Source organism: Pinus tabuliformis, chromosome X (assembly GCF_031772625.1).
Source record: "Pinus tabuliformis cultivar Carrire ecotype Pingquan chromosome X, CPIR1, whole genome shotgun sequence".
Lineage (NCBI taxonomy): Eukaryota > Viridiplantae > Streptophyta > Pinopsida > Pinales > Pinaceae > Pinus > Pinus tabuliformis.
The window spans coordinates 715,515,076-715,542,580 of NC_142308.1; the positions used below are offsets into that span (position 1 = coordinate 715,515,076).

A 27,505-nucleotide genomic window follows, 5' to 3' on the forward strand; every position below is an offset into this window, starting at 1 on the left:
AACCCGGGAGGTTGATCCTAGATAGGCTGGGTGGATTCGGTTGGTTTGGTAGTAGGTGCAGATTGGGAGCAACGAAAGATGGAATCAACTCCAAACAGAATTTCCAAGTAAGTATTTTGTAACAACCCATTAATAAAATTTTGGACCTTAAAATTTTATAAATATATATCTATGTATTAAAATTTATAAAGTATGTGGTTAAAACCTTATAATATGAATTTATAAATTATATTAATTAATTTTATATCATACATAATTTAAATATTATAAAATATACTTATATCATATATAGTTTAAACATTATGAAATATACTTTACATCATATAGTATTTAAATGTTATAATATATATATACCTTAAAGCTTTATAGCATGTATAATATAAACGTTATACATTATGTTATTAAAACTTTATAAACATCATGATGAAAGTTATAAAGGTATCAGTTTAAAAACGTATAACGTATGCTGAAGTGTGATATTCATAAATGTCGGCTGCCCTAAAAATCACCTTATCCCAGCCATTAATAAAGTCGAGGAATCAGCTGAACATTGATTGCTAAACGCAGAAGTCAGTGGAAAATATCCGAGAACCTTGAATGCAAGAAAGGCGGTGGCTGCAAGTGGGAGGGCGGCCACCGCCAGACCGGGGTTAAATAGAAGGGTCTGAACCTGAAGAAGGGGGGAAAAAACCAGAGAATTAAGGATTCATCAGCAGGAAACCAGGAGAAGTAACTTTGCAGTGGAAGAGTCTTGAGTGATCTGAGTTCTGGGCACGGAGGGACAGAGAGCCTCTGTGGAGAGCTTCTCTGGATTGAGCAACCAGGTTGCTCTGTCTGGTAGGGTGGTATTGGCCATCTCGAAATTGAATCAAATTAGTCAGCAGTTCAGGATTACCAGTTCAGCAGCGGAATCAGAAGTCAGCCAGCAGCTCAGGTAGGTGCAGATTACAATTTTATGCATTACTGATTTCAAATTTCATATGAGTGTTTATCTGGTTACTGTAAATTCGAAATTAGGGCACTACACATGGTATCAGAGCGCAGTTTTAAACTCTGCGGCACCTTATTGGCCTACACCTGTAAAAGACGCTCTTGAAATCTCAAATTCTTGCAATTTCTCATCACGGCCCTTACAAATCCGTATCTGGCATCGATTCTATCGTTTTCTGGCGGAATGAAAAGTTCCTCGTCCTGTAATTCCCACGCATCGATTTCTCCCTTATCAACTGATATGGAGATACAATGATCAGATATGCCTCCTTTCTTTACGAGAAACTCAGCCTTCAGCTCCTATAGTTGATTGATATGACCAGCAGTTAGGATTATAACCTGAACTTCACCTCTATGGGGGTCCAGACAACAATAGTTTCTTAAACTCGGCCCAACAAGAATGACTTTCAGATATAACACGTCCAGCCAACATAGGAGGCTCACGGCTTTGTTTTGTCAAGGAAATCTGCTCCTCTACACCCGAAACTTGACCACCGCGTGTGTACACACCCTGAAACAAGTTTGGCACTGATTTCGACCTCTGCTCTGCTTCTAAAATCGAACCACAATCTGAGGATGAACTATGGCTTGACTGGAAATGAAACTCGTGCTACAGGATTCCAGAACTCGTCCCTTCTTTCTCCTTCAGATTCAACATTAATTATAATGAATTCAACCTGAAAAATGAGAGAGAGTAACTCGTCCTCTCTATGCCGACGCTACCATCGAAACAGGCTTCGGGAGATCGAACCTCCAAGACCACAATATCGTCGTCTAAATTCGAAGAGGAAGCGGCTATTACGGAAAGGAACAGGGGAGGGTGTCACCACGGCTCTTACATTTATGAATATGCTGTAGTGGTCATGACATCGGTCTTGAAATACCCTCGGGAGTGACGGATTGCTTCTTTTGGGATATTTCGGAAGTTCACGATCATCGATTGACCCCGCCCTTTCCAGCAGCTGGATCCGTCCAGACTCATCGTCAAAAGTAGAATATAATAACACAAGCATTACAGGTTTTCCAAATTGGGGTTTATTGGGTATCTCCAATATCACTGTGTCTTACCGTGTGACTGTCTTCAGATTTATTTTGCCGTTATGCATGCTAGGGTATAATATGCAGTTGGTTGGTGAACGTATTTGACGGTTACAATTTCAGTTTCTTTTATTGCTGCAAATTCACTAAATTAAGTTGCTAGGATATATAAAGGTGACATGGCGGCAGGCCCATCCGAACTCCGCAAAACCCAAAACTATAATGCCGCTGTCAGGGCAATAACCTTAGATCTATCCTTAGTGCTTTTCACAATCGATTCTCCAGTGGTTATCTATGTCTATTTTATATGCGTGGTAAATCTATATATATTGACTTTCAGCTTTCTCTATTTTCCTTCAACATAATTGTATTTACATGTCTATAAATCTGGTCATCTATCCATGCCCCCTCCAAGACATAGAGGAGCCGTCTACATTAAATATCTGCTGACCTTCATGATGCGTGATGTTCGATATGATGTACTGTTGTGAATGTATTGAGCTAAATTTGAATTTCAATGAAAATAATTGAATAAACTGGTGTTTGTATAAAAATATGACTATGTTTATATTACTTACGTAAAGTTAATACCTCAATTTTAACCTACAGGAATGGATGGCTAGCCCTGCACTGTTTACAGTCAGACATAGGCATACCCATAAGTTCATAACACGTGTGTGTACATGCGTGTTTATTCTGTGCACACATATACAAATGTAGATGTTGAAGTTAATTCAGTGTTACAGAAGTATCTGTGTGCACTGTGAAAACAGATATAGTGTATAGGTGCAGTGATGATGTGCAGTCATGTAGCACTGCCATATATAAAGTACAAGGTAAGGATCATGTGATATAGACATGCCCAGTCATGATAATTATAATTTATACTTAATATTTCAGTAGGCAATATTATTTTAGTTACTAAGTTAGGAGTTAGAAATGCAAAACTCTGTTCATTATTGGAAAATCATAGTCCATAGCTGTAAAACTCTAACCAAGAGAAATAAACTATCCACAAATCATATCCTCTGCTCAAAGAAAGAAACAATGCACGCAAGCAAGCAGTTGTCCTCTGTTTAAAGGTTCACTGCCTGTGCTCTCCATCAGAGAGAAATACTGTTAACTCCTTAACTGCATGCCCTAGATTATTCGTTCTTTTCATGAAAGATAGTTAAACTTTTAAATAAATCTAAGCCTCCTCTTACAAGTCAGTTTCCATCACAGTTACACCACTGCTGCACCTTCACTGAAATCATCCCTATTGCACCTTCATTGAGGTCACCATTGCTGTACCTTTATTGAGATCATAACAATGTGGTCTTTATGATAGCTACACCGAGATAGGGATCAGGACCTTGTCTTCATAAAAGAACAAGATCATGACTGCTATTTTTACCAAGATCTTGACTGTGTCTAGAATGCCAAAATGTATAGCTGTGAGGTCACAATCATACCGAGATTGTGACTGTGGAATGCTAGGAGTGCCATATACTTAAATAAATTAAGTTTAACAATTAAATTGAGTATGCATAATGATAGCCATTAAAAATTATATGTTATAATAGTGGTCCATGTTTTAATCCATAGCCAGCTCATATCACTCATTAGGCGCTTAATATTAATTTATATATATCAAACTGTTGTGAAAAAATATATTTTAATGTGCTATAAAAGTACCTCAAATTCCTCTGCCCAGAGCAACTGTAGCGTTGATCTGTGCAAGCATTAAAATCAGTGCTCACCTGTATAAGGGTGTGACATTCTGCCCTTAGGTTTTTGTCATGGCAGGAAACCATAAGTTAGCACACTTCCATCACCTGAAGGATGAACTACTTCTGAGTTGATTACTTCTGACTTTTGGAATTTCAATTAGCTAATACATGCTCCAATTAGTGGAGGCACCGGCATGTTAGAACCAATAGCAAACTGCTTGCAATTTATTGCCAAAGTTGTCAATGTTGGTAATCATACAAGCTAAAGATTTAATCCATACCCTTGTAATTTATTCGGGGTATGGATACGGATGACCCCCTTAAATGTTATAGCCAGGTTGAGGTATGACAGTTATGTTACCGATGTACATTGTAAACGAAAAGCTAACGTTTTCGTTCTGGGGATGTTATTAGGTAAATAAACTTTGGATGTCTTACCTTAGGGGCTAATAACCATACACTTCTGCATTATTCATTTTTAGAAAACCCTGCATTAGGACAAGGAGGTCGCGTGGCCACCCTCCTTGACCTCGGTACCAGTAAGATCCGCCTAGCGGGTAAAAATAGCAAAACTATACCCGTTTTAAATGTGAAGTTGCAAAGAAATTGGTGTGTTAAAATTTGGTTATCCGCCTCAATTTTCTTATATATATACATTTTATTTGTGTTCAGGGACCATTACTATGGTAAAGACGTATGAGCGACGACGACGTGATCAGGCAGCATCATCACCATTAATGCCGCCACCGTCGCCATCGCCATCCCCCTCACCCTCGTCACCACCAAGGCAACCGTCAACATCAAACGCTCCAACGCCAGAGTTGACTGTGATAATGAACTCTTTGGAGGCCTTGTTGGAGACATTAAAGGAATCAACTAAGGCTAAAAACAAAGAGGAATTTCAGCATGTAGCCACCAGTTCAGCGGAACCACATAATTTGGAGCCCAGAGGATCGAGAGAAGACATCTCTAGGGAGCTTCAGAAAATTAGACTCCCAGAATTTTCGGGAGGTCGAGCTGGTGAACGCGCTGAGGCCTGGTTGGAGGGGATGAACCGGTGCTTTAGGTTAAGAGAATATTCGCCTTCAGCAAAAACAAAAATTGCCGTGTTTCAACTAAAAGAAAGTGCCCTGATTTGGTGGGGAAACCTGGAAAAGCAGCTACACCTTACATCAGACAACGTCCCTTGGGATCTGTTTGAGGAAAGGTTCCGCGCGAAGTATTTACCTCCATATTTTCAACAGCAGCAAGCCAGAGCCTTTCATACACTAATTCAGGGAAGTAAAACGGTGGAAGAGTACGAAATAAGGTTTATGGAGCTGGTAAAATACATTCCCTACTTAGACTCTGATGAACGTCAAGCTGAACGCTTCATATTTGGGTTAAACCCTCGCATCAGAGCCTTGGTAAGTATGTGGAAACCATCATCTGTAGCCGAGGCAGTCGAATGTAGCCGTTATGCAGAAGAGCACCTTGGAATCAAAAAGGATATGGGGCCAGCAGGGCCTTTTCAATCTGGGTTTCCAGGGAAGGCTCCCCGGAACGTTTTCAGAGGAGGTAGCTCGAGGCCACCTTACGGTAACAGGTTTACCCCAAGTATGGGGACAAGAGTTCCCATGGCTGTAAACACTATAGCTGCAGAATCGTCCAGCACCAGACCATGGGCATCGCGAGGGACTACCGGTAGAGGAAGGGGTGCGAGGGGAACCAACATGGGAGGACGCGGCTCGTTCTCTAGAAACTCACACCTTAATTCAAGAGGATCAGCGCAGCTCAATTGTTGGGGATGTGGGGGGCCGCATTTCCAGCGTAACTGCCCAGAAGCGTCATCGGACATATTGCAAAGCACTGGGAGGGAGCCGATATCAGCCAAGCGAAGTAATCATAGAATTCATGCAGTAGTCAACCGCGACCAAGCAGCCCATCAATCCACTGTAGTGGAATCTTCAGGTATTATCAATGGTGTAAAACTCAAAATCTTATTTGATACTGGTGCCACAGATAGTTTCATTTCGTCATCTGCATTAAACAAATGTGGGTTGGCAGCTTGTAGACAAAATGATTTCCACCAAGTGGAAATGGCCTCAGGAGAACTCCAAACCGTGGGCTTGAGTGTGGATCAATGCAAAATTGACCTAGGGGTCTGTTCGACTAAACTAAAAGTCTACGTCACCGCCCTAGGGACGTATGATCTTATCATAGGTATGGATTGGCTGGAAGCTCACCAGGCGTGGGTAGATTGTTATGGAAAAAGGATTTTGGGCTTAAATGATGAGGGAGAAGTAATCCAAATTCAAGGAATCAAGAGAGAAATTTCTTTGCGCTACATTTCGGCAATGCAGGTGAAGCGTTGTTTAAGAAAGGGTTGTCAGGCTTATGCAATTCACGAAGTAAGCCAGGAAAAGGGACCGTCCTTAGAACAATATCCGGTGTTAGCCGAGTTCCTGGATGTATTTCCAAAGGAACTACTTGGATTACCCCCGGTAAGAGAATTGGATCTCACTATTGAGTTAAAGCCAGGTACCCAGCCGATTTCTAAAACGCCTTATAGAATGACAGCCCCAGAACTTCAGGAATTGCAAATCCAGTTGAAGGAACTACTCGATATAGGGCTTATTCGGCCCAGTACCTCACCTTGGGGCGCTCCTGTAATTTTTGTGAAGAAGAAAGATGGATCCTTAAGATTATGCATAGACTATCGGGACTTGAATCGAGCTACAGTAAAGAATCAATACCCTATGCCGCGAATCGATGATCTTTTCGATCAAATGAAAGGAGCTTCTGTCTTTTCAAAAATTGTTCTTCGATCAGGGTATCATCAGCTAAGGATTTCTGAAAATGATATCTCTAAGACAGCATTCCAGACACGTTTTGGGCACTATGAATTTACTGTGGTACCATTTGGGTTAACAAATGCGCCAACCGTATTCATGAATCTTATGAACAGTGTTTTCCGTCAGTATCTTGATAAATTTGTACAAGTCTTTTTAGATGATATTCTCATCTATTCCAAGAATGAAGAAGAGCATAAGGAGCATTTGCGGTTAGTATTGTCCTGCCTTAGAGAACGTCAGTTATATGGAAAACTGTCCAAGTGTTCCTTCTTTCAGGAAAAGATTCATTATTTGGGTCACATCATATCAGGTGAAGGGATTTCAGTAGATCCGGAGAAGGTAAAAGCGATCATGGACTGGCCAATACCGAAAAATGCACATGAGATACGAAGCTTTATGGGCTTAGCAGGTTATTACTGGAGGTTCGTGGAGGGGTTCTCCAAAATCGCGAAGCCAATCACAACCCTCCAGCGTAAAGGTGTTAAGTATGAGTGGACCGAGGAATGTAATAATGCATTCTCTGAACTCAAAAGACTACTCACCAGCGCACCAATCCTAAGGGTCCCTGATATGGGCAAAGACTTTACAGTATGTACTGATGCATCCAAGCAAGGGCTGGGTGCAGTATTGATGCAGGATAAGGGAGTGATAGCTTATGCTTCCAGAAAGCTAAAACCTCATGAAGAACTCTATGCTACTCACGATTTAGAATTGGCCGCTGTGATGCTAGCTTTAAAAATCTGGAGACACTATTTGGTGGGACGAAAGTTTACACTTAAAAGCGACCATCAAAGTCTACAATATTTGTTCACCCAAAGAGACTTAAATGCCAGGCAAAGGCGATGGAGTGAATTCCTAAGTGAGTATGACTTCGGAATATCATATATTAAGGGAAAGGAAAATGTGGTAGCCGATGCCTTAAGCAGGAGACCCCAGATATTTTCTCTCATACCCATTAAAGTGGACTTAAGACAACGAGTGCTGGACCGTCTTATAAAAGACAACTGGTATTTAAAAGTGAGGGCAAGTCTTGAGGGGATTAAGGCAAAAGAATCTAAGTTCGAGGGTTATGAATTAGAAAGCGATGGGATCTTGCGATTCCATGGAAGGATGTACATTCCTGATGATAAAGATCTTCGAGATACCATCCTCAGGGAAGCTCACAAAGCCGTATATTGTGCTCATCCTGGAGTAGGGAAAATGTATGCGGATACCAAGAAACTCTTCTTTTGGGCAGGCATGAAGCGTGATATCGCTCAATTTGTTGCAAAATGTATGGAATGTCAGCAAGTAAAGGCAGATCATGGTCACCCAGCGGGTTTCTTACAACCCCACGACATACCTATGTCCAAATGGGAGACCATCTCTATGGATTTTATCACTGGACTACCTCTTACTTCTCAGAGACACAATGCCATTCTGGTAGTGGTGGATAAATTAACAGAAAGCGCCCATTTTATTCCGGTAAGAGAGACTTATGATGTTGCTGACGTGGCTCGAGTATTCATAAACGAAATTATCAGATATCATGGAGTACCTAAGAAGATTATATCCGATAGAGATTCGCGATTCACTTCCAGATTCTGGACGTGCATGCAGACAGCCTTAGGTACTCAGCTAAATTTAAGCACTGCCTACCATCCTGAGACTGATGGGCAAACTGAAAGAGTAAATCAAGTACTTGAAGACATGTTGCGAATGTATGTAATGGATCAGCAATCACTCTGGGAAAAGTATTTACCCTTGGTTGAATTCTCATACAACAACAGTTACCACAGTTCAATTGGGATGCCTCCATTTGAAGCTTTATATGGCAGACCGTGCAGAACACCGTTAAGTTGGGACAGGATAGAAGATCGAGTGATAATAGGACCAGAATTAATCCATGAAATGGAAGCGCAGGTCAGACAGATTAGACAGCGGTTAAAGGAAGCACAGGATAGACAAAAGAGTTATGCTGATGCTCACCGATCTGATAGGAAGTATGAAGTAGGGGACCAGGTCTTCGTCCGCATCAAACCAAACAAAAGTACTATTCGATTCGGGAAAGGGACAAAGTTGTCACCCCGATTTATAGGACCGTTTAAAGTCATGGAAAGAGTTGGACCTGTTGCCTATCGTCTTGCCCTGCCACCCCACCTGCATAGAATTCATAATGTATTTCATGTTTCTGTATTAAGACATTATATAGCTGATCCATCTCATAACCTCCAGTGGAAAGAATTGCAAGTATCGGACGAGGGAGTCATAACGGTCGAACCATTACATATACTGGAACGTAGAGTTCGACAGCTGAGGAACCGCCTGGTGGACCAAGTTAAGGTCCAGTGGGACAAGTATAGTCCTGGATCAGCGACTTGGGAGGATACAGAGGACATATGTCAGAGATACCCTAGTTTATGTCCATTTTGAAGAACTTTACACTATGTTTAGTATATATATTTACTTCACCTCTGTCAGAGAACCAAAAACATTTGAATGATTAGTGATAAACATGAAACTTTGCGGCATAATATATGTTTAAATTCCTGCTGGTACATGGACACCAAAATAATATATGTTTAAATTCCTGCTGGTACATGGATACCAAAATAATATATGTTTAAAATTCCTGCTGGTACGTGGATACCAAAATAATATGTGTTTAATTCCTGCTGGTACATGGATACCAAAGCAATATATGTGATTATATTACTAAATTATAAATGTTGAAGTAAAGTTAAGACCGTCAAATGATTTTACTTCCGGTAGGAATTGAAACAATATAAATCTGTTTTATTTTATGCATGTCAAGAAATGAACAACTGAAATAAAAGATAGGAAGTGAATACATCCTATAGAAAAGTCAGAATACATGCATAGAAAATAACAAAATTCTGTTATGCTATAGTATCATATGTAGATAATACATAAGTTATTTCGAATATGCTGATGCACATTTCACAAATGCTGGGTAAGTGTAAGATTGCAGATAAACTATGATTGCAGATAATTGATCCAATTTTCGAGATGACCACGTGATGACAGAACTCAGATCAGTTAAAGCTCAAAGTGATTCTATGATAGGGTAGTAGCCCTGATACTACTGGAGGGGTGGAGGTGTTACCCACCGTTTATCCTCCGGAACCTGGAGTCATGGGAGGACTGTGCGAGTCACGCTCCCCTAGACGTGTGATGATGACTGCCGGATGCCTACTGGGAATCAGGTCGGTATAGCCGACGCTGTTACCTTTGTGTTATGAATGGTTAGGTCAATAAATTGACGCCATGGCATACTCTAGTAGAGGACGGATAGGATGGGAGCAGAAGAGATTAGGGAGGATAGGATGAATTTTGAATAGCTTGGGGTCCGGGATAGAAAAGGGCATGTCCGTTAAAACCTTGAACCTAAAGCTCTAACTTCGGGACGAAGTTTTCAGAAGGGGGAGTGTATGTAACAACCCATTAATAAAATTTTGGACCTTAAAATTTTATAAATATATATCTATGTATTAAAATTTATAAAGTATGTGGTTAAAACCTTATAATATGAATTTATAAATTATATTAATTAATTTTATATCATACATAATTTAAATATTATAAAATATACTTATATCATATATAGTTTAAACATTATGAAATATACTTTACATCATATAGTATTTAAATGTTATAATATATATATACCTTAAAGCTTTATAGCATGTATAATATAAACGTTATACATTATGTTATTAAAACTTTATAAACATCATGATGAAAGTTATAAAGGTATCAGTTTAAAAACGTATAACGTATGCTGAAGTGTGATATTCATAAATGTCGGCTGCCCTAAAAATCACCTTATCCCAGCCATTAATAAAGTCGAGGAATCAGCTGAACATTGATTGCTAAACGCAGAAGTCAGTGGAAAATATCCGAGAACCTTGAATGCAAGAAAGGCGGTGGCTGCAAGTGGGAGGGCGGCCACCGCCAGACCAGGGGTTAAATAGAAGGGTCTGAACCTGAAGAAGGGGGGAAAAAACCAGAGAATTAAGGATTCATCAGCAGGAAACCAGGAGAAGTAACTTTGCAGTGGAAGAGTCTTGAGTGATCTGAGTTCTGGGCACGGAGGGACAGAGAGCCTCTGTGGAGAGCTTCTCTGGATTGAGCAACCAGGTTGCTCTGTCTGGTAGGGTGGTATTGGCCATCTCGAAATTGAATCAAATCAGTCAGCAGTTCAGGATTACCAGTTCAGCAGCGGAATCGGAAGTCAGCCAGCAGCTCAGGTAGGTGCAGATTACAATTTTATGCATTACTGATTTCAAATTTCATATGAGTGTTTATCTGGTTACTGTAAATTCGAAATTAGGGCACTACATATTTGCATTAATTTTGGTATCGGTTAAATCTAAAATTTAGGGCTAGCTTTCAGCTAAATTTTTGGTTAAATTAAAATAAGCGTTAAATTTGGTATAAGTTAAATTGCTGGTTAAATCTAATAATTAGGGCAGTAAAGGCATTAAATGTAGGTGGAGGACCGGAGGTAGGTGAAGTTAGGAGGATGTAGGGGCGGTATTTCATCATTTTGGCAAGCTTCTCTCCTCTCTCTTGCGACTTGTCTAGTATAGTGCTTTGTTTTCCCAACACTAAGCTGAGATTAATGAGAAAGTGCAAAAGGAATTAGGGAAGCTTATGAGGGTTTTAACTCGTGGTAAAAGGCACCCCTCCCTAGTGTTCCAGGAGTTGGATCAGATGCACTACATCTAATTGGATCTTCTGCACTTGCATTTTAACTAGTGGTATACCTTGGTGACCATCTTTCTTGGTCACTTTGGCGCGATACTATTCTCTTGGTCACTTTGGGTTCTAAGCTAGCCATTATACACTCTCAGAGGCTATATGAGGGGAAGCTAGGCTACTAATGGCTAGCAACAGCCAATAACGTAGGAAAGGCACTTAGTAAATGTGGTGAAACGACCGTAACAGCAGGAGGATGCACGGGTCATACTCAAACCCTCAGGTTATCTCAACTGACCATGTCTTGTTGTTGCACACTTTGACCAATTTACAATGCAAATAGATTGAATAAATCAGTCAATTATGCATTATATAATAGAAACCATTCAAGCAGAGATTTCAATAAAAATGATATGAGGACATCTCATACTCAAGAAACACAGTGGGCTTTTGCTCAATTGTTACTAAGGTGTTTATTGCTATGGGATATAAGTAGCTTCTTGGTGGTTATATCTCCCACTTTGATCCAGTGCAACATTGCTTTGGCTTTTGCTCCTCTTGTTTTTCTTGTTGATTGCATGTTAATGGAATGTGAGGCTATAGCTGTTTGGCATGCAGGTTCTGCAAATAGATAGATTAAATCATCCAATTGTGCATTATATAATAGAGTTCATTCAAATGGAGATTTCAATAAAAATGATATAAGGACATCTTGTCCTAAATAAATCCAGTGGGCTTTTGCTCAATTGTTATTAAGTTGTTTATTACTATGGGATATGTGCATTTGTTTGGTGGTTATATCTCCAACTATGATCCAGTGTAACCTTGCTCTGACTTTTGTTCCTCTTGCTTTCCTTGTTGATTGCACCTTAATGGAATGTGTTGCTGTAGCTGTTTTGGCATGTAGGTTCTCATTGACAAGGTCAGCTTCATGTTTGATGTTGAGCTAAACTAGTTTTATTTGAAGTCATTTCCTGCCTTTCTTTTGACTTTTGATACTTGGTTCCCACAGTATTTGAGGATTTGAACTGTAATTCTACTAGTTTACCACAGGATGTTTCCCTTGGATCTTTACACCAAGTCCAAATATGCACCATCTTGGCTGTTTTGGATAAGTATATACTCATCAATCCCATTGCTTTTCATGATTGCTCATTTATGGAAAGAAATATAAACTGTTATTCCTGTCAAAAAATGTTTGGTATTTTTGAGAAGGGCACTTATGGCAGTGGGAGATGCCAAGATATTAAAATATTGTTTGGGATATGTTGCATTCCTGCAGGTTGGCATGACTAAGACAGATGCTGCTGCTCAGACACTTGCTGAAATTAATCCAGATGTTTTGATTGAGGTAAGAACTTATCCAAGTCAAAGTTACTAATGTACCATCCATATCGAATACCAACGAGATAAATGTAATTACAGAAGCACCCATTCATAGGATAGATAAATATTTTACTGAAGTAGCATCCTTCAGCAATATTTTTGAAGAATTTGTTGATTTCCCATGGAACCTTTGTGTTTGTCTCTCCCTCCTTTTCAACTGACAAATTATTATTTAATCCTAGATTATTGAAATGGGGAGTTGACTCTTCATTATCCATTAATCATTTTTCTGGGAGGATTCTAGGATGTAATTCACAATAAGTGGTATGAATTGGTTTGAAGTGGACACTATATCTATGAATACATAAAATTGAATGAATTCAGTAAAAGTCATCAAAGATAGCATTATTTGCAAAGGAGCCTTTGTACATAGATGTTGTAATATTTGCAAACAGAACTGCAATCATGTCTTCCCTTGCAACTCATCAAAGACATAGAACATGACACTTCTGAGAGATGGGCAAATATTTCTAGTCATCAATTGCAGAGATTGGTTTAACCTATTATCATTTATGTGTTTTAAACTTTTAATTTCAGAGTCTAAAATAAATGAAGGTATTATTGATACATCTTAGTTACCATAATGTGAGAGTCAATTTCTTCCTAACAGATTTCAAAACTTTTGAATATGTCATGGAAGTGAGGGATTTGGGTCAATTACCAAGGAACATGGAAAGTGAATCAAAGGGTGGAGCTATGCTCTGATATTCAAGGATCATAATTTTGCCAAAATATGACTCCACCTATACTATATGGAAGCTTGGCAAATCAATAAACATATCATATGGCCAGACTGTGATGCTTCTCCTACCAAAGTTGCACTGAGAATCAGTTTTGCTGTTTGAGAAAGTTTGCTTTATAGCAAATCATGACCATGAAAACAAGTTGTTTGGGAATAACAAGTGATAAGAAGTGGTAATAAAAGTTTCAGTTTCATATGACATAATATCATAGGAATTGAACTTTCTATGGGTTTGCTCGGTAGTACTACCAGTGTTGAGAAAGGTGGCCACATATTGCCTCTGGACCTTGCAAAAGGGTTGTATGCGGAATAATATGCAATGAGAAAGGTGCCAAAATTTTCAGGTCCCTGAAACCTTGGCAGGTGGAATGGTTGAATTGCAGATTATTGAATGAATAATCTGCACCTACTCTACATTTTTAAATTTGCAATCTCTATATATGCTCTGCCATTTCAATATTGTGTATTCTATAGTGACAAGATTAATTTTAACAGATGACTTTTGAAGCCTGTTTTCTTTCTGTCACAGAGCTACACATTGAATATTACAACAGTGAAGGGTTTTGAGAAATTCATGGAGACTCTGACCAACCAAGTTATTGAATCCACAAGAGGTCGACAAAGTGGAGTTGATTTGGTGTTAAGCTGTGTAGATAACTATGAAGCTCGCATGGTTGTGAATCAGGTAGAGTTTCTCCTACCATCATGAAAGATATATTGAAGCTTAAACACTCCTAATTATCAAGATGCCTGCTCCAAATGATGGGCAGGAAATGACTGGAAAGTGCAGAGTTTAACGGGTTTGATTATAACCATGTAATTCTGAACTTGTTACTGCATTTTATAGTACTATGGGATTTAAGATTTGATATTGCTGCAAGATCTCTCATAGTTGTCTTCCATCCCTGCAGGCTTGCAACGAGCTAAACCAAATATGGATGGAGTCAGGTAAGGGTTTAATACAATTATTTGTATCATTTGTGTTGTTTTTTTTCTTGGAAGGTTTTGTTCTATGTTATGTTGATGCAAAGAACAATGATAATTTAAGATTTTTCTTTTTGTTTCAACTTTCAGCGATGAGAGTTGATGAATAAATGAGAAACATTAACAAACATCATGGCACACGCGATAAATTTTTTCATGAGCCTCAAGTCAGAGTTTATGACTATAAAACAGCCTTCAACTCGATCAGAATGCTGATATGTATTCACAATGAAGGAAAGGGCTAGAGAGATGTGATAGAGACATCAAAAGTATTCTCAATTGTACACACAATGGACACCTTTTTTGTATTAAATGAGTACCTATTTGCGGTGTGTTGCCGCCTTAACCCACACTTGGGATTATCGTGGATAAAATCCTTAACTCCACTTGGTGTGGCCTTAGGGAGCGAGCTTCGAGTTGAGACTGTCACTCAATTTTCAACTGTTTGTCTAGGTTCGCTCCTAGTCAAAGCCAATGGGGGTAGTCTCTAAAAGATATCTAAGGTTCAACTAGTCCAAAGCTGTAGAGTTGAGGCTTCTGTGATCCATAACAAGTTTATGATAGATTTTTCGGCGAAAATCACACGAGAAACCATTTTTCGACGCGTTTCGAACCAACCAGTGTGGTTCATCGTCAGGACAAGTTGAAAAAACAGATCCAGCTTAGCATGTTAAATAGTTAGAGCAGAGCCACCAACGGTTAGCTGGGCCAAAAAATTGCTAGCCCAAAGCTAGCAAGTTAGTTTTCTTGGAGTTAATACAAGATGATCAAGACACACTTCAAATATATAGCATCCAATTACATTTACAAGTGCAGTGATTACATACATCCACAAAATAAATATTGCGAGATAAGACTGTTGCCCAGATGTAAATACTTGCTAAAATATTTCAAGTAAAGATACACTTCTGCAAAAGAATTGCTAAAATATTTCAAGTAAAGATACACTTCTGCAAAAGAAGAACTTGAAATAAAAGTGCCACAAGAGATAAATGCTTCCAAGGTAATGTAGCAAATGATACCTTTAACAAGTGCTAACTTGGAAGATGCTTAAGTGCTAGATATGATACTTGAAAGTAAGGCTTACTCAAGATAAATGACCATTTCCAAACAAGAGCACATGAAACACAAGTTCAAATATTGATGATGCTTTGTAGTGTGATGAAATTATCTAGGTAAATTTTAAGTTAGTCCTAAGTTGTGAAGCAGATTCAAAATAACTCTGTTTCCCTAGACCTCACCCTTGCCTGTGCCCTAATCTCAGAATGAGGAGTCAATAGGGGATGGAGGGTCCCTAATATTTACTTCAACCAACTTAAGTTGGAGGTAGATTTGTTAAGAGTGTTATGTATAAATTTATTTAATTTAATTTCTAAACTAAAGGGCACGATCAAAGATCATGCCCCCCTCAAGTAATGGCTCCTGGGATATATTTAAGCCAAGGCCTTCCATCTTTGTAATCATCATTCAAGAATTAACATATATATATATATATATATATATATCTCTTTCTGTAAATTACTGAGCTTTTACGCTACATCTGGTATCAGAACTTGAAATGGAGTCATTTTCACTGAAGTGTGGTAAGTGGAATTGTACCACCATTCGGCGAGATGTAACCATTGTGGCCACTTATTTTGTTTGTCTGTTGCATAACAACATAGGTAGGCTTCTAAACATTTATTGACAACTTCTGTTTGACTGTCTGTTTGAGTATGGTATGCTGAACTCATGTTGAGGTAGGTTCCTATATGCTTGAAAGACTCTTTCCAGAAATTGCGTTTAAATTTGGTGTCTCTATCACTAACAATGACTTTGGGAAACCCATGTAGTTTGTATGCAAAATATCTTAGTGATTTGCTTTGCTGGATCTGATTTCTTCATTCCTATGAAGTTTGTATACTTGGTGAGTTTGTCGACTACTACGAGAATTTTGTCTTTGGTAAAATACATTGATATTTCTTCCCACTTTTGGTTTGGAATATTTAAGGGATGGAGCAGACTAAGTGTCTTTAAATTTCATTATTCATTCACTTCCATAAAAATGATTGGTGTGCATTATAGTAGGCTTTAAAGAAACCTACATGTCCCACTGACAGTGAATAATGGGGCTCCTTGAATTTGGATTTAAATTTGGAATTTGGCCTTTGGAAAATTCCTCCCTTGTACCACAAAATATCGTTCTTCCATTCAAATTTTGAATTTTGAGGAGGGTTATCGATTATAGCACTTGTTTTTGGATCTTTTGCAAACTCACTTCGAATTTCATTAAACCATTCTGGAAATACAACCGAAATTGCAAGTAATGACGATTCCTCATATTTCTTGGATAGAGCATATGCTACTACCTTGTCTTTCACTTTCTTATGTAATATATCCATGTCGAAGGTGGCAATTTTTTCGATCCATTTTTGTTGGTTACTATGCATTGTTGATCCTGTAGCGTACTGATAGATCTCCAAATGCTACAATCACACCCCAATCAGCCAAATTTTGGAGTTTATCTCTCCCTTTTCCCTTAGAACTTGCATAAAGTATTTTCTACTGGAGGACGTGTTAAAGACTATTATGGTCTGTTCATATTAAGAACTTACTTCCCAAGAGATATTGCCTCCACTTGGCTACTCCATGCATAATGACGAGCATTTCCTTGTTGTTGGTAGACTTGAGACTTTCTCGCTTGTTGGGCTCCCTGCTTTCAAATGTGATTGGATGGTCTTCTTGCATCAACACTGCTCCAATTCCAAAACCCGAAGCGTCACATTCGATTACAAATGGCTTTGAAAAGTTTGGAGTTGCTAATACAGGTGCATTAGACATAATTTCCTTAAGTTCCTCAAAACACTTTTCTGCCTCCTTATCCCAGCGAAATGAGTTCTTCTTTAGAAGGTTTGTTAAGGGTGTTGTGAGATGAGCATAGTTTCGAGGAAACTTTCGATAATATCTAGTCAACCCTAAGAATCCTCTTAACTTGGTGATGTTAGTCAGTTTGGGCCATGCTTTTATCGCTTTGATCTTATTAGGTTCTACTTTTACTCCTTCCTTGGATATTATGTGTCTGAGGTACTCTACTTCTTCCTTTCGAAATGTGCATTTGGACATTTTTGCATAGAATTGATGTTCTTCTAATATAGTGAGGATTTGCTCTAGATGTTGTAGATGCTCCTTCCACGTTTTACTATATATTAGAATGTCGTAAAAAAACACTAACACAAATTTCCTTAGATATGGACGGAATACCTCATTCATAATTGTATTTGATTCATTCTGTATGTATTGGTCAAAATAAAGAAAAATAAGTTTTATAATTATTATAAAAGAAATTGGCTTATTAAAGCATGGGTTTCATGCTTGGTTCAATGGTTCTTAGGTCAAAGTGTCCATTGTAGGCTTCCTAGGGTTTATGTCAAGTGTCCTTGTCCATGTCATAATGTAAAAGACACTCCTTGGGCTTGGTCAATCAAGAAAGAAATTTAGTTTTATGTAAAATACGTCATTTAGGCCTCCTCCACCAAGTCGGCCTCAAGCTGGACAAGTTGGCCTAATTAGAGAGGCAAAAACTACTATAATGTTAGAAAATGTAACTATGTTCGGTGTTCAATAATGCACTTGAGTCATTATGTAATGTACTTGTCAAAAGAATAAAGAAAATAATTTTTATTATTGTAAAAATGACTTATTAAAGCATGGGTTTCATGCTTGGGTCATCATTATATTAGTCAAAGTCTTCATTGTGGACTTCTAGGATTAATATTGAGTCATTGTACATTCGAGAGACACTTCTTGGGCTTTCGAATCATGTAAAAAGGTTTTGTATCAAGTCAAATATGAATTATGTACCCTCCACATCATGTTGGCCTAAGGACCCTCATTCGACCCACAAGAAGCCTATATATACAAGGAGGTCGAAGTCATTTGGATCATTCACTCTCAAGCAAGTTCGATATCTCAAGAAGAGCTGGAGAAGTGCAAAGTCTATTGTCGAGAGGTGGAAAGAAGTGCGAGTTTGGGGAAGTCTTTAGAGAAGAAGAAAATCAGACTTTTGGTGCCTCCCTCTCTCTGTTTCGTGGTTTGGGTTGGGAGATCGAAGTCTCCGAAGATTTCATTGTTGCCGGAAGCTGCATGTTTCCAAAAGTTGCTGCCTATTCGAAGTTGCTGGAAGGGGTCAAAGATCTTGGAGGCTGACATGCTATGGAGGGAAAGTCTCGTCCTGGTCTAGGGTAAAGAGTCTCAAAGAGTACTATTGGAAAGAAGAATTATCTTGACTGGGTTTTTCCCTCGAAGGGGTTTTTCCCTGACATGTGCCTATATCTTGTGTCTCTTGTTTTGTGATCTTCATACACATATAATAAGGTAATTACCTGATGAAAGAAAAGATAATAAAGAAGTAAAAGAAGCCAACACACTCACAAGTAATTATCAATAAAGAATCAAACCCTAATATAATATCTTTGATTTTCCAACATGGTTTTAGAGCTAAGTTCAAGAGAAGTCGAAGATCACTTTGTTAGCATGGATTCTCCCTCTATGGTGAACTGCATAAGATTGGGTTACAACATTGTTGGAAGATGGATCAAGAAGGTCATCTACTACTTATTCAAAGGTCAAGAGTCGAGGATTCTTGGTTGTCCTTACAGGTTCTCTTACTGATGACAATGCATGGATCATTAATAGTGGAGCATCGAGACACATGATAGGTGAAAGCAAACAACTTCACACACTATCAAAGGATCCATCCTCTCATGCAGTGGAGTTAGGTGACAACAAAAGCTATGCTGTTAGAGGCATGAGATCAACGTCATTGAAGCTGGATAATGGATCGAAGCTGTTAGGATATTCCGACACATAGGAAATAGTTAAGTACAACTTGTTCTAGTATAGAGTTAGGTATAGAGTTAGGTAAAGTGTGTTTCTTTATCGTTGTACATTTTGTAACTTACAATCCGACGGTCATGATATGTAGTGATCCGACGGTTCATTCTCTCCTCGGTATTACCGACACTTGATCCGTGGCTTGACACCCGATTGGTCCATGATTTCTATTTAAAGCGCATGGAGGGTCATTTGTAGGGTAATCCGTGCATGAGAGAAACATATGTAAATTTTCATTCTTTTATTAATAAATTGCCTGAAGTGGCCGCGTTGGCTCAGGCCGTGGACTGTTTCCCTCTTTGAGGGTTTTAACCACGTCAAAAATACTGGTGTATTGATCTGCGATCTGGTTGTGAGCGGTGTCCTTTGGTGTTCTGTCTGAGGAACTTACCCTGTAAATTCCTACATGGTATCAGAGCTATTTGAGGGCCGCGTCTGTTGGTGATCCAAATTTGAAGCCGGTAGAACTGCATCCGACAGCTGTTTCCTAGATCTGTTGTTTCTGACTGCTTTCGGGCCGAGAGGACTGCTCTGTTGTGTTGGGAGCATCTGTTCCAGTGAGGAACCCCTTTCGTTTCACGCGAAAAGGTTTCCGGTAGCCCTAGCTGCGTCATTTTTAAGATCTGGAGGTATACAGTGTTTATTTGCAGTATACTGTTATTTTCTCTCTGTTTATTTTGGTTTCGATTTATTTAGCTTTTTTTATTACTGGATCTATACCTTTCATTTCTGCGTATGCTCTTTGCCCTGCGACTCTGTGCGATCTGGGCAAATCAGAAACAGAAAGGAAGGATTTTTCTCATGCGTATGCTCTTTTCCCTGCGCCTTAGGGTGATCTCGGAAAATCAGAAACATTGAGGAAAATATTTAGTTTCCGGCCAAAGCTAACTTTGAGTTGCAAGGTTCATTTTTGAAAATATTTAGTTTTTTGGCTAAAGCTAACTTCGAGCCGTAAGGTTTGTTTTCTTTGCATGTCCGTGTTGGGTTTTGTAGGGAAAAAGAGCCTTCTCAAAGCAAGCACGCAACCCAAAGCATCAACCCGCACCCCCCCCCCCCCCCCCCCTCCTCTCTCTCTCTTTCTCTCTCAAATTTTTTGTATAGCTCAATTGGTTCAAAGCTATTCTAAGAGAGTAGAGGTCTTGGGTTCAAGTCTCCATTTTGTGGGGGTGGACTTTTTCATTTCCGCACATTTCCGCACCTCGTCGGCAACTTCAACAACTTTTTTTCAAAAAGCCATAACTTCTTTATTCGGAAGCCGTTTTCGGAGCCGTTTTTTTTAAACCAGCCTAATTTTTCGAGATCTATCCATTGGAACACTTAGTTTCAGCATCTTTAGCTTCAGTTTCCGTTGAAATGGAAAGTCAATACCAAGTTACCCTTGACAGCACCAACTACTTCCAATGGTTCGCCTACATTGAGGATTTACTTAGAAGTAAAGGTCTCTACAGAATAGCCTCAGGCCAAGAAAAGAAACCGAAGGATGAAGATAAGGCTGCTAAATGGGAAAATAGGCAAGATCAAGCACGTGGATTGATAGGGATGTCTATTTCTCCAGATCTTAGATTCCATATTGCAGAACTTGATACTCCTGATGAAGCAATGAAACAAATCAATAAAGTTTTTGGGATTAAAAATGAACTTAGAGCCCATCAACTTGAAAATGAGTTGCTTACATTGGACCCTAATAATATTTCTTGCATTGAAGATTTCTTGTCCAAGTTCAAGACCCTTAGATATCTCTTGGAAGGTGTTAAAGTTAAGAAAGAAGATAGTAACCTTATCTATTCCATTCTTACAAAGTTGGGACCAGCCTACTCTGTGTTTGTTTCCACCTTCCATTCTACAAGAGAAGCCTTCATTTCTCAAGGAACAGACTACAAGTCCCCTTCCTTTGACTCTTTTTGTGATTCTTTAATAAGAGAACAAGAAAAACTCTTACACCTTGGTCTTCTTAATCTTGGAAACTCTTCCAAGAAAGCGTTAGCTGCCCAGCAGCAACCAAATTCAAAGAATCCTAAGAAGTCATATCCTAAAAAGAATGGTCCTAAACCAAACAAGGGTCCTAAGCAATTTCAGCCCCAAAATGAAAAATCATTTCAACAAAATGATAAGACAAATAAAAACAAAGGGAAGAAGACTGATAGACATTGCAATTTTTGTAATCGAGATGGCCACTTAGAATCAAAATGCTTTAAGAAGATGGAAGCCTTGGAAGCAGCAATGAAGAAGCATAACATCCATTTGGGGCAATCTTCAACTTCAACTTCATCTTCAGGAATGGCACTTTCTGCATGTGGTTGTCAAGCATCTCGGTCTGGCTATGCATTAAATGTATCTTCTTCTTCTCATTCTCATGAGTGGCTCATTGATTCTGGAGCTTCTTATCACATGGCCAAAAACAAAGCCATGTTTTCTTCTTTAAATGATTGTAACACCAAAAATATATATGTTGGTGATGATAGATCTCTTAATGTTGTAGGGACTGGAACTGTTCATCTAGACAATGGTCAGTTTAATGATGTATTATGTGTTCCAACCTTATCCTGCAACCTTCTATCTGTATATCAGATAACTCATTCAGGTGAAGGTAAAATCGTTGAATTTTCACCTCATGATGTTGTAATCAAGGACTTAAGAGATCCTAAACAGATTTTGGCTACTGGCATTGCTGATGATTCTACAAGGTTGTATAAGTTTCACAACTTTGGGTCATCAAATCTTCCCTCAGTATTTGTTGCTCATAACGATGAAGTGAGCAAACTTTGGCATGAGCGATTTGGTCACTTAAACTATCGCTCCCTTCAGCATCTATGTAAAGAAAATATGGTGACAGGTCTTCCTATGGTATCTTGCAGAGATGGTGTTTGTTCCGGATGTGTACTCGGAAAACATCATCGGGACAGTTTTGAAAAACGTGCCTCTTGGCACGCCTCAACCCCTTTACAGCTTGTGCATAGTGATTTATGTGGTCCACTTCCAGTTGTGTCATTCTCTGGCTGCAAGTATTTCTTAACTTTCATTGATGATTTCTCCAGACGCACTTGGGTATACTTCTTAAAACTCAAGAGTGAAGTATTTAACACTTTTTTGGCCTTCAAGGCCTTTGTTGAAAAACAATCTGGACATCAAATTCTTAAGTTAAGATCTGATAATGGCGGAGAATATGTTAAAAACACATTCATCAACTATTGCACTGAGAATGGAATTCAAATGCAACATACTGTTCCATATACTCCACAACAAAATGGTGTAGCTGAAAGGAAGAATCGCACCTTAAAGGAAATGGCTAATTGTATGCTACAATCTAAAGGACTTGGTCTTAGTTTTTGGGCAGAAGCAATTAACTGTGCAAATTACATAATAAATCGCACTCCTACTAAGGCTTTAAAGAATATCACTCCAGAAGAAGCATGGAGCTCAATCAAACCAGATGTAAGTCACTTTCGTGTTTTTGGAAGTGAAGCGTGGGCCCATATTCCAGATGAAAAGCATAAAGCTTTAGAACCTAAGAGTGAAAAATGTACTTTTGTTGGATATTCTGAAGATGTCAAAGGCTATAGACTTATTCCATTTAAGTCCAAAAATGTTATCATTAGAAGAGATGTAAAATTTGATGAAAATATATCGGCCTGCGAGCCTAGTCCGGCGGATGTGCCACCTCTCCCTATCTCTTCTACCTTTGAAAACATTTCTTCTTCAGATGATGAAAGTGAGGATGACAATCCTCCCCCACCATCTCAGGATCCTCCTTCAGCTCCTGAGCTTCCAAAATGGGTTTGTGCTACTCGAGATGCAGCAGGTGATCTTGCCGGTGATCCTACAGATCAGCGACGCACACGTTCTCAGTTCGAGAGAGCCTCTTCTTTACTGGCTCAAGCTCCAGTAAATTATGATCCTGACACCTTTGCAGAAGCTTCAGGCCATCCAGATTGGGAAGCAGCTATGAATGAAGAATATCATTCATTATTGGCAAATGATACATGGGATCTTGTTCCTCTATCAAAGGGACGAAAACTTGTTAGATGCAAATGGGTTTACAGAACCAAGTATGGACCAGATGGGAAAGTTGATAAACATAAAGCTCGTCTTGTTGCTAAAGGTTTTTCACAGGTTGAAGGCATTGACTACACTGAAACCTTCTCCCCTGTTGCCAAAATGAACTCTATCCGCCTTGTTCTTTCCCTTGCTGCCTCTTTCAAATGGGAAGTCCATCAGATGGATGTTAAATCTGCCTTCTTGCATGGGGACTTGCATGAAGAAATCTATATGGAACAACCCATTGGTTTCATACAAATAGACTCCAGCCTTGTATGTTGACTTAAGAAATCCCTTTATGGTCTCAAGCAAGCTCCTCGGGCTTGGTATGCCAAAATGGATAGCTTTCTTTTAGAATCTGGCTTTTCTAGGTGTCATTCTGACAATATTGTCTACACCAAGAAAGTGGGCAACTCTCTTATCATCCTTGTTCTTTATGTTGATGATCTTATCCTTACTGGTAGTGATCCCAACCTTATAAACCATGTGAAGTCTAGCCTTAAAAGGAAATTTGAAATGACAGACTTAGGACACTTACACTATTTTCTCGGTCTTCAAGTCTTGCAATCCAAGGAGGGTATTTCTCTTTCCCAGTCCAAGTATGCTGTGATATTCTACGCCATTTTCACATGGAAGACTGTAAGCCAGCCCCTTCTCCCTTTCAGTCTGGAGTCAAACTTTCAGTCACTTGTACTTCTCCTGAAGTTGATGCTACTTTATACCATCAACTTGTAGGAAAACTTTTGTATCTAACCCATACTCGTCCTGACCTTTCCTTTGCTTTTGGCCTTGTTGCTCGGTTCATGCAAAACCCCCGTGAAAGTCATTGGAAAGCAACTAAAAGAATACTTCGTTATGTTCGAGGTACAGTTCAGTTTGGGATTCATTACAGTGCCGAAGCATCTCCTCTATTGGTTGGTTTCACTGATTCCGATTGGGCTGGTGACCCTGATGATCGGAAGTCTACTGCTGGTTATGTGTTCACTCTTGGTTCAGGACCTATTACATGGGCTTGCAAGAAACAAGGTGCCATTTCTCTTTCATCAGCAGAAGCAGAGTATCGTGGTGCCGTAGAAGCTAGTAAGGAAGCCTTGTGGCTTCGTCAGATCCTGTCAGAGTTTGGCTTTGAGCAGCAGCATCCGACTACACTTTGGTGTGATAATCAAAGTGCCATTCAGCTATGCAAAGATCTAGTCCAACATCAGCGCAGCAAACACATTGAACTGCACATGCACTTCATCAGAAAGCTCATTCACGAGCATGTTCTTGAAGTGCAATATTATTCAACAGATAATCAAGTTGCAGACATCTTCACAAAGGCTCTCACAGAGACGAAGTTCACTAAACTTCGATTTATGGTTGGAGTTCAGGAAGTTGTCACTAAGGGGGGATAGGCTCTAGTGCCTCCTTCCTTCTCCTATTGTGTCATATTTGTAAATCCTTCAATCCTATTCCAAGTTGTTCTTAAGGGGGGATGTTAGGATATTCCGACACATAGGAAATAGTTAAGTACAACTTGTTCTAGTATAGAGTTAGGTAAAGTGTGTTTCTTTACCGTTGTACATTTTGTAACTTACAATCCGACGGTCACGATATGTAGTGATCCGACGGTTCATTCTCTCCTCGGTATTACCGACACTTGATCCGTGGCTTGACACCCGATTGGTCCATGATTTCTATTTAAAGCGCATGGAGGGTCATTTGTAGGGTAATCCGTGCATGAGAGAAACATATGTAAATTTTCATTCTTTTATTAATAAATTGCCTGAAGTGGCCGCGTTGGCTCAGGCCGTGGACTGTTTCCCTCTTTGAGGGTTTTAACCACGTCAAAAATACTGGTGTATTGATCTGCGATCTGGTTGTGAGCGGTGTCCTTTGGTGTTCTGGCTGAGGAACTTACCCTGTAAATTCCTACAGAAGCTGCATCTCAACAACGTTCTCTATGTTCCAGGTTTGAAAAAGAATTTACTTTCTATTTCTTGTTTAGAAGATAAAGGGGAAATGATTGCTTTTGTGGATGGAAAAGTATTGGTTTGGGGAAAAGACTCTAGCATTGATAATGCTAGGGTTATTGGAGTTCGTGAAGGAAGCCTTTACTGGGTTATCACACCATCTCCTCAAGCTTTGGTTCATATGGAAATAAGTCCCATTGAACCATGGCATCTGAGGTATGGTCAGTACAGGGTCATCCCTACTCTTAGTCAATTGGTTCATGGTATTCCTAATATGAAGTTAGATCATGAAGTTGTGTGCAAGGGATGCTCTTTGAGGAAGCATACTAGAAAGCCATTTTGTATTGGTGAAACTAGGTCTAAAGAAATATTAGACCTCATCCATTCCAATGTGTGCAGGCCCATGTCTAACAAATCACTTGGAGGTCATCTTTACTATGTAACATTCATTGATGATCATTCGAGGAAGACATGGCTCTACCTACTCAAGAGTCAAAACTAAAGATGAAGAATTTGATAAGTTCAAGGAGTTAGGGTTGAAGTGGAAACCCTAACCGAAAGAAATATAAAGACTCTGAGGTCTAACAATGGTGGCAAATACACTTCGAAAGAGTTGATTGCCTATTGTAAGGATGCATGTATTAAGAGGGAGCTCATTGTTCCCTACTATCCTAAACAAAATGGATTGGCTGTAAGGAAGAATAGGTCAATTGAAGAAGGCATTCGAACTATGCTCCTAGATCAAGATCTACCGAAGTTCTTATGTGGTGCACATTCAAAATAGAAGTCCTCATAGGAGTCTTGATAAAACTACACCTGAAGAAGTATTTACAGGGAAGAAGCAGAGTGTGGATCATCTTCGAATCTTTGGAAGTCCAACATGTATCCATGTTCTGAAAGACAAGCGAAAGAAGTTGGGCTTGACAAATATCAAGGGGCTCGACATGTATCAAGGGAATATTCGTTGGTGTCTTTCCTCAAAAGCATATAGAATTTACATAAAGGAAGGAAGACACATTGAAGTAAGCAGGGATGTCATATTCGATGAAAATCAAGCTTACAATAAATCAAAGGATTATCTTATTGATTCTGATCACAAAGAAGTTCCTATATTTGAAGAAGAAGAAGTTCATCATGACAACTCTATTACAAATGTTGAAGAAGAAGGACCAAGTGAGCCTATTCAATCGGTGGTTGTCCCAACCACAAGGAAGAGGCCAAATTGGTTGAAAGCTACATTAGAAGATGCTGAAGGACATGAAGCTGTGAAAGGTTCCTCTAGGGAAAGTAAGAAACCGAAGAGATATTCTAGCTATGCTACATATATGACAAAGTTAATTGAAGCCGAACCATCTACATTCAAGGAAGCTGAGCATGAAGAGGTTTGGAAGAAAGTTATGTAGGAAGAATATCAATCCATCATGAAGAATGGGGTTTGGGAGATCGTTCTTAGACCTAGTGACAAATTGGTTGTCACATCGAAGTGGATCTATAAGATCAAACATGTTGTTGATGGAAGTATATACAAGTACAAAGCAAGGTTCGTCACAAGGGGTTTCTCTCAAAAGGAAGGTATTGACTATGAAGAAACCTTTGCACCTACAACAAGGTACACTACCATTAGATTGTTGGTTTCATTGGCTGCTACAATGGGTTGGAATATCCATCAAATGGATGTTAAGACCGCATTTCTAAATGGGACCATTGATGAGGAAGTGTACATCGAACAACCCGAGGGATTTGAAGTGAATAGCAGGGACTCTCATGTTTGCAGACTCAAGAAGGCCCTATATGGTTTGAAGCAAGCACCAAGGGCATGGTATGCAAGAATGGATGCATATCTACTTAGAATTGGGTTCGTGAAGAGTTTTGTTGATCCGAATCTATACATCAAGGTTGTGAATAATGAGCTCGTCATTATTCTACTATATGTGGATGATCTATTCATCATAGGTGTAGAACGAAGAATTCAAGAATGCAAGAAGATGTTGGCAATTGAATTTGAAATGAAGGATCTATGACTGATGCACTACTACCTAGGTCTAGAATTATGGCAGAGACCTGGGGAGATATATTTGGGGCAAGGAAAGTACATCATCAAGTTATTGCAGAAATTTGGGATGATGGATTCCAAGCCGATGACTACTCCTATGATCACCAACCTCAAGAAGTTGAGGAGCTCCAACTCTAGTCTCGTCGATCCTACCCCATATCGAGATTTGGTGGGTTACCTGATGTATCTGGTAAATACTAGGCTAG

General features: G+C 39.2%; 1 protein-coding gene across 1 annotated transcript in view; it reads left to right on the top strand.

Moving 5' to 3' along the window:
• Positions 1 to 27,505, top strand: part of LOC149141963 (ubiquitin-like modifier-activating enzyme 5) — a 479,516-nt gene that overhangs the window by 155,633 nt on the left and 296,378 nt on the right. Inside the window, exons 5-7 of the mRNA XM_089447610.1 lie at positions 12,558 to 12,626; positions 13,933 to 14,088; positions 14,315 to 14,351. Of these exons, the coding sequence (XP_089303736.1) occupies positions 12,558 to 12,626; positions 13,933 to 14,088; positions 14,315 to 14,351 (262 nt within the window). The remainder of the gene's footprint in view (positions 1 to 12,557; positions 12,627 to 13,932; positions 14,089 to 14,314; positions 14,352 to 27,505) is intronic.